This window comes from Lonchura striata, chromosome Z (assembly GCF_046129695.1).
Source record: "Lonchura striata isolate bLonStr1 chromosome Z, bLonStr1.mat, whole genome shotgun sequence".
Classification (NCBI taxonomy): domain Eukaryota; kingdom Metazoa; phylum Chordata; class Aves; order Passeriformes; family Estrildidae; genus Lonchura; species Lonchura striata.
In genome coordinates this window covers 29,688,080-29,700,376 of record NC_134642.1, presented here as the reverse complement: position 1 = coordinate 29,700,376, position 12,297 = coordinate 29,688,080, and the positions used below count along the sequence as shown (strand labels likewise).

Below are 12,297 nucleotides of genomic sequence, written 5' to 3'. Positions count from 1 at the left end.
TAAAGATTTCTGAGGTACACCAAAATTTCTTTCTTTCCTGATAGCAATGACAGACCATAATAACAGCTGACTAAAATTCCACAGACACTGACTTACCTAGTTTGTTCTTCTTTCAAAATAAACAAAGAAAAACTATTTTCTTTACTGAACAGAAAATTAAAACAAGAACCTTCAGCACAAAAAAATCCACAAGCCATTGAAAAGACTGCAATAGCAGTAGAGGTTTAATACATTTCCCACCCCTCATTCCTGCTGCTGTGTAATTCCAACACAAATCTGGAAAGATGGATGAATAGATATTTTTAACACTGCCATGCAACTCCACAGGAGAGATTCCACAAAAGAGATTTACAGGAAAGCCAGGCAGCCAGTGAAACTCTCATCTATGGTCAACTGCCCTATGGATAGTACATGGGCAACTAATAGTTTCAAAAAACCCAAAACTTTCTACCAACAGTCACTGCTTATTCAAGTTTTTATTACTGTATGAAATTTTTATAGCTAAACTCTCAAATTCATAAAATTAGAGTTACCATATTCAATCTCTAAGTAGATTAGGCTTCTTCATATTCTTTTTCTTTACAATAAGTAGAAGAAAAGAAATCTGGAAAAAAATGTTCACCAAATCTAGTGATGAAATTGAGCAGCTACTTCATTTAGGAAAATGAAATCCAAGTTCTACTGACAACTGCAGGAATTACAAATCTGTTGAAATTAAATGAAAGTAAAAATGCAAGTGAAATTCCTTGAAAACTTACTAAGGTGTTTTCTCCAGTGGAGCTATTCCAGAGTCGCATCCGATCATCTGTACCAATAGTTAGCAGGTGAAGTCCATCATTTGTATAGCATAAACCATTAACTCTCCCATTGTGAGCAGTGTTTGCTGTCAGGAAAAAGAGCTGTCTTAAGTTTCTAGATAAGAGTTACTACTTTATATGCATTTTTACTTCAATGTGGAACACTGGAAGTGCTGTTTAAATGGTAACATTCAGTTAGAAATAATTTAAATTTTTGTTTATAAAAGCATCTGGACAGCTAACAGCCACCAGCAGTGCTCCTCAGGGTGCAGTTCAAAAGCCAGTTCTGTTCAATCTATCATCCAGTTGTTGATGTCCCTAGCCTGTCAGTGTTCCAGAGGCATTTGGACAACACCCTCAACAACATGCTGTAGCTTTTGGTCAGCTCTGAAGCAGTTAGGATGTCACCCTGTAGGATACTGTAGTACCTAATTTAGACGTACCTTTAGGTAGAAGTGTGAACTGCTTTTTAAAGATTTTATTGGAAAACAATTATTACCTGCTATTGGTTTAGTTCATATACATTTACATAAATTAAAAACCCTATAAAATTGATCTTAGATAACTAAAACATCATCTTGAACCTTTCTAACAGAAGTAAAGTTGAAAAGATCAAACAAGTCAACATACTTTTCAAAGGAATGTATGAAATGGCACTAGTTATCTTTGGAGTTACATCAAATTTTATTTTTCATTAAACAGTATTTCTTCTTTTTTGACCAAGTGCTAGCTTCTTTAGAAAATCTTCCTCTCAATAATTTTTTTCATTTCAATCAATTTTATATTTATATAAGGGCTAATCCACAGTATAAATGAGTTTTTCCACTCACTCACAAAAAAGACAACAGAATATTCCTTTTTAGAGGAAAGCCATTTAGAATAGAAACATCACTGTTGTTAAGGCAATCCCTCTAAACAAGGTCCCAAACAACAAACACCGACTCTGTAACAGAAGTAACTGAACAAAGTTGAACGACCTCTGTTATGTACTAAATAACAACTGGATTATCACTACTCCCCTTGCTGGTCTTAGTATTTAAAATATTAATGAAATATAAGAATGACTCTAGTTACATATGAACTACCACCAGTTATATTTTGTATTACCTGTCTCAGAAGATGCTTTGGACTTTTCTCCATTGTACTGATCAAGTGTACTCAGACATCCAGAAGCTCTCCTCACATCCCATAATTTTACTCTACCATCAGCACTAGGAAAAGCAGATTTGCTACAATTAGGGAAATTGAGTGCACTACAGTTCAGGAACTGTCTTTGGCACTCACCTTGGTACAGCAACTATTCTGAAGCACTCATCATGTGGGCACACTCAAGTCAACAGAATTCCATTAAAAATATTTTAAGGCAGATTTCAGACTTCTATTTACATGTATTAATGACTAGCTGGCACACTATGAGGACCTAAGAGTGAATCTTCATCTGTAATACAATAAACTTGTCTATTTGATTACAATGTAAAACCCTTGCATACACAGAGAGCTTGGATGAATAAACCTGCTAATTCTTCTGTTGCCTAAACTGTAGCTACAGACTTCGGCATTGTCTGTAATAGTGGTCTGAGAATCTGAGCTTTTGATATCACGTATCTATTGTATGACTGGTGCACAAGCTGTCTACAAGCAAACAATTTTTCATTTGCTACAAGACAAACAACAAAAAAAATCACAAACAAACAAACAAAGCAACCCTAAACAACACACTGTTAAAATATTTTCCAACTTTAATAAGCCCTTCAGAAGCTTGACTTCAGAAACCAAAGGTTTGCAAATCTGGTAACTTCACTAAACTTATAAAACAGCCATTCCACTAAACTCATGAAATAGCTAATCTTCTCTGCAAAAGAAAAAAACAACAACATTGCATCTAAAAAGCAAGAAATGTCACACTATAATCAAAAGCTAATATACATAGGAGTTACAGAATAGCCAGGATGATTTTTTACATTAAAAATGTCTGAACAGAAAACAAGAAAAGCCCAGGGATATTAACACACAATCCATATCCACTGAATTACAATTGCTTGAATAGTTACATTAGCTAAGCTACCCAAGTTATTCTTTTTGACATAAGTAAGTGTAATTACTGGAATAGTAATTTGAGCGTGACATGTTTTACTTTACTACAATATGGATTAGCAATGCACACACTAATAAACAGTAGAAAGTGTCTCCTTAATATTCTACTGTTTTCTTATACCAGTAGTTAGAGTTAGTGTTTCAAAACTCTGTACAAACTTAGTATAAAATAAGCATAATTTGTTGACAACTCTTCAGGTTTCATTTTGCTAGGGAAAAGCTACAAAATTACAAACAAGTAAAAGTCAATGAAGAGAATTAACTCAAGAAGTGCATTTGAATTGAAGTAAGTCTGCCTAAAGAATGTATAAAATTTTTCCTGACCAATATTCCACTGCATTTAACAGTTCAGAAACATCCTTACCTTCCTGTTGCCAATATGTATTCGTGACGTGGGGACCAAGACACTGCCAATACTTCTTGTCTGTGACCTAAGATTTACATGAAAAAGTTTATTATACACACCATTTTGTGTAAATAAATGAAAGTAAAAGCAAATATTTAATTGTACAGGATTCACCAAGCCAGAATAATAATTTGAATTGTAACATCAATTTAAATTTTGTGAAACTATTATTTTGGAACCGTAGTTATTTCTCCTTTTTCCTTGAGTGGGACTGCAGTGAGCAGAAAGTGATGTACACAGTATTTCATATGTATAATTTTTGATAATAAAGATGGTTTTACCTATGCAAAATACATTACAGCTCAGTCACAGCTTTTTGTGCAGCACTGGTATTTTCATACATAAAAGGAACTTTCCATTTATTTTTCTTGAAATACTTTAATGATGTTAAATTTAAATTATATCTACCTTACAATTAAAGCTTTACTCATTTTATCCTCTAAGAGTTTTATCCTGAATTTGAAGTACTTTTTCCCTTAACTATTAAAGTATCAATGAAGTTAATGAAGGGTGTTGAACACAGGCCCTGCAAGGAACAGCTAAGGGAGCTGGGGGTTTTTAGTCTGGAGAAAAGGAAATTTGAGGGGACCTTACAGCTCTCTAAAACCACCTGGAAAAAGCTGTAGCCAGATGGGGGTCAGTCTCTCAAGCAACATACAGGAGAGGAAGTGGCCTCAAGTTGCACCAGTAGAGATTTTGATTGAGTATTAGAAATAATTTCCATATTTTCAAAATAAAATTCTGGTAGGAAGAGGTTGACCAGGGCAGTGGTTGAACCATTACCCACGGAGATATGCAGAAGATGTATAGATGCGCCACTTAAAAACATAATTCAGTGGTGGATTTGGCAATGCTGGGTTAAGAGCTGGACTCAATAATGTCTCATGCCATAACAGAAACATATTGCTGAAAAATAAACTAAATCATAAAATACATTTTTGCTAACACAGTTTAGAGGTGCTGTGAACCACCTTGTCCCTGGTGCATCTTCTAGTAGGTGCTTTCCCATTACCTGAATTAATCAAAGCACTGTGATGATCAGGATAATAGGAAAAACCTCCAAGATACAGGTACTACAGGATACAAGAAGGTTCAGAGCACACAGATTTATTTGGATCCATTAATTAAACTACAGCCATACATATACCTCCATTTCAGCTGCTAGAGCTAGCCTGTGTGAAAATATTTATACATATGGTCTGATTGACCATATGACACTACTGATTGCTTCAGTTCTACAAAGAATTACTAGATTATGCCTAATCAATAACATATTCTCCTTCCATTTAATCCTCCAATATTGCGCTTGAGGTAACAGGCTATTACAGGTTGTATACAAAGATACAACAGAGCTTGTGCCTGGAAAGCATTAACTCTTGTGTCAAAATTAGGAAGCCCCGATAAAATCAAACAGGATCTTTAGAGAACAATTTTTGTCACTGCCCTGTCTGGAGCTCTTGGTTCTAGGAACAAAACATGATATGCCTGTTGTAGCCAATTCAGTTTGTTGAAGTTTAATGGCTTAATCTCTGCATCACAAAAAAATCACCTATGCTCCTTTGAGATTTAGCTGGCTAGTGAAGAAATAAAGCCGCATTTGCACATTGCTGTGGCTGAGTTAATGCTTCTCTACAGTTGAAGCATGAAGATTTGCGTCATGATTGCCTTCTCTTGAGCATGTGTATATATACTGACATTCCAGAAAGTACACATTAGAAAAGGGCCACCAAAGGCAAATTCTCATTGAGTGCCAGAAATAATGGATTATGGAACAATAAAACCTTACATTTAACTGAACTAGGAAAATGCAAAGGATTTGGTAATATCCTTCTACAGAAAGCTTGTTCTACAGAAATCAGAAACTTTTAAACAAATCCATTCAAATACCTCTATGGGATACTTTCTTAAAAGCAGTGAAATTTTCTTTTTGTTTTGGTTTCTTTTCTGGGGGGTAGTGGGGAGTTTCTCTTGTTTTACTTAGTCATCTTTTTTAAAGACCAAGTAAAACATCACTTGTTGACCAGTCCATAACACCCCCAAACCAATGACTACATTTAACCATATCATAAATAGTAATCAGTATTGATTAGAGCACGAAAATGCCCAAACATTGGTAGTAAATGCCCATTAATTAATGTTTGTATTCTGCAATTCATTTAGCTGTGGAAAAACACCCAGAAGAATCTCTTGCCACTGTGTAACTTTCACAACTGGATACAAATAAATTAGTCATGTTACTGACAAAGAATACATTGTATACCATGTTTCTTAACAGGACTTGTTTTTACTCAAAGTAGTTATTGTTTAACATTTATGTTTCAGACTAAAAAGTACCCTGAAGAATGTGAGAACTGGATCCAGACTTCAAGTCACAGAGCTGTACTTTGGGGCTTTTGGTACCAACTGTAACAAGAGAAACAAAGACAGCTAAAAAACCCCCACCATCTGAAAGAACAACAAAAAATCTTAGCAATGACAAAAAAATAGAAGAAAAATGCTAGCTGCAGAACTGCTCATTCAGTCAGAGCAATGCTTCTATTAATATGATGCTTCATGCTTAATGCTTCTGTTAATAGATTTACATTTTTAGTCCAAACAAATTTACCATGTAACAAACAAAATTTAGAAACTGGAAGTAAACAGCATCATACTTGGGAAACTTAAAAATACCTCCTCAAACATTTTTTTGCTGAACATAGTTAAATTGTGCACATGTAAGCAGTACACAGATCTATTTACACAATTTACTATATTTGGATCTAATAACTTTTAAATTATAACTCATGTAATGAGAGAATCTAATTACAGCTAAGAATTTTATCTGTAAGGAGAACAGATTGATGCATTATTTCAGAAGAACAGATATGATACCCTCAATGACATCATCCAACTAATGGACAGTATTTTAATGGGCCAGTAAACCTACATCTTATCAAGACTTATTTATGTAAGAATAAGACAGAGTAGGAGGAAAAACCCAATTGAAATATTACTTGCTTATTTTTATAATAATCCTTATCTATATATATCTATCTGTTTCTTAAAAACAGACACATACCTGCTATTAAGCAATGCTTTGTAGCAACTGGAGACATGTGATGGCTATAGACTGTCCCTTCAAAGTGAAATATATCTGCAGGCTGATAATAAAAATATTAAATTAATTAAAATGCAAGTATATTAACAGAATGTAGATGCTCACCATTATTTTTCAAGTAACAGCTACAAGTAAGATTAATACAAATATTACTATTTACATAGTAATAATAACTCGCCTGGTTAGAAGCCAAATGGCACAAACATCACAGAGTAAGCCTGTTTCCAACAGCAGAACAGCACCAGAGATCAGAGATGATCAAAAAGACAGACCAAGAAAACTGACAAAGGAGAAGCATGAATGGAAATTGTCTCTCAAGAGATGGTCACAAAACTATCTAACTACCCGGAACACTAATTGTTTATGAGAAGATTTAGCAACTGCAAACATAGCTATATATTAAAAAAAAAAAAAAAAACCAACAAAAAAAACCCACTAAAAAACTCCCAAACCAAACAAGTTATAGATTTGTTCCCTACTAAGGCCCTAGAATGAAAGACCTCTTTTCAAAAAATTATTTCACCATCTGTGAAGCAGCAGTCAAATAGTATCAATGTAAATTCTGGATCCCTATGAACATTTACGCATCAATGACATTATGAATCAATGTAAATGTTCAAAGGGAACAGGACAAACAGCAGTCATGAATTCATAGTTCAACACAAGTTGTAAGGATTACTGAATCAAAGCAACATAAATTCCTAAATAATCTGTTTACCTTATTAATGTCAGTTACATTGGTTAGCATGATTTTAATAGTTTTTCTCATTCTCTACTGATTTTTAGCAATGGTGTTTATAATACTTGTAACAGCAGAAATCTGGACCTGGATCCTGTATGCCACGACTATCAGTCCTTCAAAAGTGCTGGTTATTAGACACTGGTTATTAAAAATAAGTAGCTACTGCCATTAGACTGAACAATCCCCCAAGAATGTACTGCAGACTAGACCTTGCTGGACAAGTTTACCCAACAAAAATTCAACTAGCTGTATTCCTGTTCACAGCAAAAGCAGAAAGAACTGTCCCAAGGGTTCCAAGCTCTCCTGCAGTTTAAGACATTCAGGTCTTCAGAAATGGGCAGGTACACAGCAAGATGTACACAAGTGCCTGGACCACCATGACACCACCCTGCTCCTGCACCCACAGTTCTAACAGGTGGCTGTTATCATCTTCAAGATGCACAGTCCTCTTCACCTGTGTGAGAACTTCAGATACACAATAAGTAACATACACAAAGAAGGTTGCAATCTGTAGAAGCTCACTTACTTGTAAAGTGTTTGTATCCCATATTTTCAAGGTTTTATCAAATGAGCTCGATGTAAATATGCCAGTGTCATGAGGATACCACTGGACTGTCTCCACACTGAATTTATGTACATCAGGATGACTCCTAAAATCAATGAAAATATTGCAACTGGTTAGAGTTTTGATAACCATCTTATAGTATTTGATGATGAGTTGAAAACGTAAACATTTTTCTTAATTTGTCCTGAGTTTTACAAGAACTGTATTTTTGCTGGCTTGATTTTCATTCAACTAATATTCATTACTTTGAAGAGTCTTCATTTCAAGAAACTACAGATCATTATCTTTTAAAAATATGGTAACTGTAGCATATCTCAAGACACTGTCTTTTGAAATATTTAAGTTACAATGTTTAGAGATCTTATATTAAATGTGATGGCCTAATGCTACAAACCATTTATGCTTCTTAGAAATGGATTCTCTGAAAAATACAATCACATAGACAGTTAAAAAAATCATTAGTATTACTGAATAATTACAGCTACATAGTTATTGGCAATTCCTGTCTGACAAAATCACAAGAGAGAAGCAGGCTATGTTACTGAGAGTCATTTATATTTGCATTCAAAAATCAAAGAGAAAGAACAATAGGAAACTTTCAACTGAACTGTGGATATTTAGATACTGCAAGAGAATTAATAATTAACTGTGGCAGAAACAACAGACAGCAGAGCCAATCTTGACAGCTCCAGGATACAGACTCAACTGACCAGGCTCTGAATAATATATGTCATTCAAATACCTGGTAAATGACTCATATCCGAGCTGGATGCACATGGATCCAGCTTCAGGGGCCCAAAACCAGCCACTTGCTTACTCTACCCTCTGCAATTGGATGAGGAAGAACACACAAATGATGAAGGTGTGAAAAGTTGGAATTGAGATAAATATATTTTAGCAAGTGAAAGGGAATAAATCAAAACAAACCCTATAAATCAAGGAAAAAAACAAACAAAACATACCTCCAGCCAGTGAAGTGATGCAAAAGTAACCCCTTACCATAGGCTTAGACTGCTGCACATAACATTTTACAGTATGGAATATCAGTATGTCTCTGGTCAATGTGGGTCAGGTGTTGCAGCTGTTTCCCCCTGAGGAACCGTCCACCCCATGAAGGGGCAGTGACAAATGGTGAACGGCTTGACACTATCAAGCACTCTTCCGGACTCACTAAAACACAAGTGTGCTATCAAGACTGGTAACAAGTCCAAAATGTACTACAAACTACCACAAAGAAAATTAACTCCATCCCAGATAAATGCATGCAGTACTTATGACAAAACTGCAGCTAGAAAAGGGTTAATGAGATTTCATTATTTTAGCTCCTATCTTTGCATTGTTCTATCAAATGTCCTGGCCTCTACAAGCAGTAACTATTGCAGGGGTATCATTATGCAAACAGAGATGTAGATTTTCAGTACTGCCATGTATAGAAAGAGTATGCACCTCTCAGTGTACCTATGCCTGGCCTAAATCTGTCTACAGCAGCACTGCATAACTACCTTTTAAAGGCAGAAGTGGATCATTACAAAGGAGAATGAAAATCAACACCCTTCACCTCTGAAGGGAATTAAAAGAAATCATCTCTATAGGATGCTGAATTCAAAATAACAGTCTTACACACTGTTGTAAACAAAGTGTAGTCAACTAGGCTGAAGGCAGAAAACCATACATACTTGCTTTCCTAAACATGTGTTGGCATACCTTTAAAATATCCCATCCAACAGTTGTGATTTGTCTTTGAACAGACCTAAATTCTCAACTGAAAGAGGGCTTTCAATTCAAAAGTGCTGAAGTGCCATTTTTAACAACTCAGCCTCAGCCATCTATCAAACTGTCTCCTCACACTTATAACATTGGTTCCTCCTTAGTCAAGAATATAGGTCAACAGTAAAAGATATTTAACTCAACACAGACTCTCAAATAAGTTGAACTCTTGATGCAGAATAAAGTTCCCACAATCCAATCAGCTCGCTTACTGCTCCTGAAAACCTCTTACCCATGATGGACAGCATGGCTGCATAAACAAACCCTCATTTCCTCCAGACAAACCAGGAAGGATGTGACTGGTATCCTGGGAACAGGATGGGGAGTTCTAAACAGCAAGACTGACTTACTAAGGAACAAAACTAGTCACAATAAATAAACTGAAACATTCTCAAGGATCTTTGCTTTTGGAACTAATCAATGGTGTCAGATGGATATATGACTTCAGTGGGAAGGTGTTGATGAAAGACCATCAATTGATCACAGACACACTTAGCATAGCACAAACCAAAGTTTCTTTACCACTTACTTCTATACAAGCTCAGCTGTGGATGCACTGATGACAGCTACAATCACAAGGGAAGGCGAAGAAACCATTACTCATTGAAATTTGAGAGGTAATTTGGGATAATACAAGTGAATTGCAAAGAAATTCCAGTTCTGCTGGTACTTAGTCAATTTTACCTATGATCCTATCAGCAGCACAGCAACAGCTTTTGTGTTTACAATACGTAATGCTTTCACTGTATGATATATACCCAGTCCTTGCATTAGGATTAAACCACAACAGAACTATACTCATCCTCTGAAGCATAGAGTATGGGCCTGAAAAGATGGAAATAAATAGAAGACTACTGATGCCAATATGCACATTGCATGAGGGCAACAAGGGTAAGTTTTTGAACATAACAACACCAAAACCCAAGGCATTTGTCATGACACTGAGCAAAATATTTCTCATTTTGAGATTCATCTTAATGAAAACTTGGAAACTGTGTATATTGGTAAAGGATGAGCTTTTATGAGACCCTCTTGTGATTTTGTATTTGTGGACAACATTGCTGTAGACACAAGTAATCACTCTCATATTTGTGCTGTAACTTTGCCAACGTTATGGAATGTGATTTAAATTATTCAGCTCTTACGTATCCTATTAAAATACTAGAATCTAATTATACTCTGATTCAAGATTGCAGCCTACTCCCATTGGTATGAACCTCATGCTGCTAAAGAAACTGTTATACCATGAAGACCTGAGCTGCTTGTTGAAAACAAATGCAAAAAAAATGAACAACAGACTTTGTTTACTGTCCATCATGATACAGAAGAAATAAATCACGTGATGGAGTATGTGAATAAAGTGGCGGGACACCCTTTTTGGATGGTCACTAAAAGCTACCAGAATTCTCAACAGTCTTCACCCTGTTGTTATGTTGTTGATGGTAATCTAATAATCATATTGTATGTTAAGGTTTGGATAATTATGAAACAATTAGCCTATTGGCTACCCTCAATAATACCAGATAACCACACACTAGAAATGTATTAGATGATCTGCACTCTATAATAAAAGTGTGAAACATTCTTAAATTCTATTTGGATATTGTGAAGTTTGAGTGACTAGTCATGGGTGGATTATGTGGAAAGATGGCTGGGGTTGCAATGGGAGGAAACTGAGAAGCTATATTCACATCCTAACAGAAATTATAATGATATGGGAATTATAGGGTCAAGTGCAGTTGCTTCTTCTGGATGGAATGTGGTCAGCATGACTAAAAGCTATTCCACAATGACTGCCCATACAAACAGCCTGCAACCTCAAGCAGCTGCTAAGGGGGATGAAATGGGGGGTGTAGCCAAGACACCATGGCCAGGCACTGTTGAAATCCCTGCAGGGAGGGGTACTTTTTATCTGATAAACCACATAGCACCTGTCCCCCAGGGAGACATAAGATGTCTTTCTGTTGAACCAGCAACTGTGGTGAAATCACTCTCCTTGGATGAACTTGGTTCATTATCATTTAACACAGACCTCCATCCCAAAGTCCAGAATCACAGAATATTCTCAGTTGGAAGGCAGACACAAGGATGATCAAGTCCAACTCTTAAGTGAATGGCCCACATAGGAACCAAACCCACAACCCTGGCATTACTAGCACCATGATCTAAACAACTGAGCTAACCTCAAGTTACCCACCTCCAGGCAAGACTGCCCCTCACTGAGCACATGCTCTGCATTTCACTGACTGTATCTTTAAGAGCAAAGGGAGATAATTTTACACCATTTAGTCATAAAGGTGTAATACCTCAAGCTCCAACTAAACATAAGGAACAGTATAGAAGTAAGTCAAAAACTGTGAAGTTAGGGAAGATTCCATCGTAACTTCTGGGATAAGCCAACAAAGTGATCTGTCTTCTTCCCCAAAGGAATGCCTGTTGGTAAGAATCTTACTCTATATGTGTTTTACTAGGGATTACATCTTGTCTGTATATTGGTCTGAACATGTTTTTACAGTGAGAAACAATCACTGGCAGGCCTCAAACCTTAAACTGTCATAATTCTCTTTTATTAATAAAGACTGTTATTCCATAGTTCAAGTTAGTCCTTCATGGACACTGGCACTCACTGGAAGTAGGTAATATACTTGGATAAAGTAGGAAACCCCACTGAGGGGGTCTCTTGCTGTTGGTGTATGTCCCTGAACACGTCAGTTGAACCATCCTCTGATCCAGCAGGACTGTTCAGTCCTGAAACAGAGTGCTGAAGGGCTGGTTGGACACAAAGGACTCAGCTTTCCCAGGGCACCGACAGACTAATCCAACACTAGG

The 12,297-nt window shown here is 36.1% G+C and overlaps 1 protein-coding gene across 3 annotated transcripts in view; it reads right to left on the bottom strand.

Moving 5' to 3' along the window:
• The window catches only part of ERCC8 (ERCC excision repair 8, CSA ubiquitin ligase complex subunit), a 29,317-nt gene that overhangs the window by 11,265 nt on the left and 5,755 nt on the right, over positions 1 to 12,297 (bottom strand). Inside the window, exons 1-7 of one of the 3 annotated variants that reach the window (XM_021534349.1) lie at positions 9,998 to 11,757; positions 7,663 to 7,786; positions 6,356 to 6,437; positions 5,632 to 5,700; positions 3,256 to 3,322; positions 1,905 to 2,008; positions 759 to 883 (exon numbers count right to left, since the gene is read on the bottom strand). In XM_021534349.1, coding sequence (XP_021390024.1) covers positions 759 to 883; positions 1,905 to 2,008; positions 3,256 to 3,322; positions 5,632 to 5,700; positions 6,356 to 6,392 — 402 coding nt within the window. In that variant the 5' untranslated portion in view covers positions 6,393 to 6,437; positions 7,663 to 7,786; positions 9,998 to 11,757. Of the gene's footprint in view, positions 1 to 758; positions 884 to 1,904; positions 2,009 to 3,255; positions 3,323 to 5,631; positions 5,701 to 6,355; positions 6,438 to 7,662; positions 7,787 to 9,997; positions 11,758 to 12,297 lie in introns of those variants that run through there. The other 2 variants (XM_021534347.1, XM_021534348.1) reach the window with 2 other exon arrangements.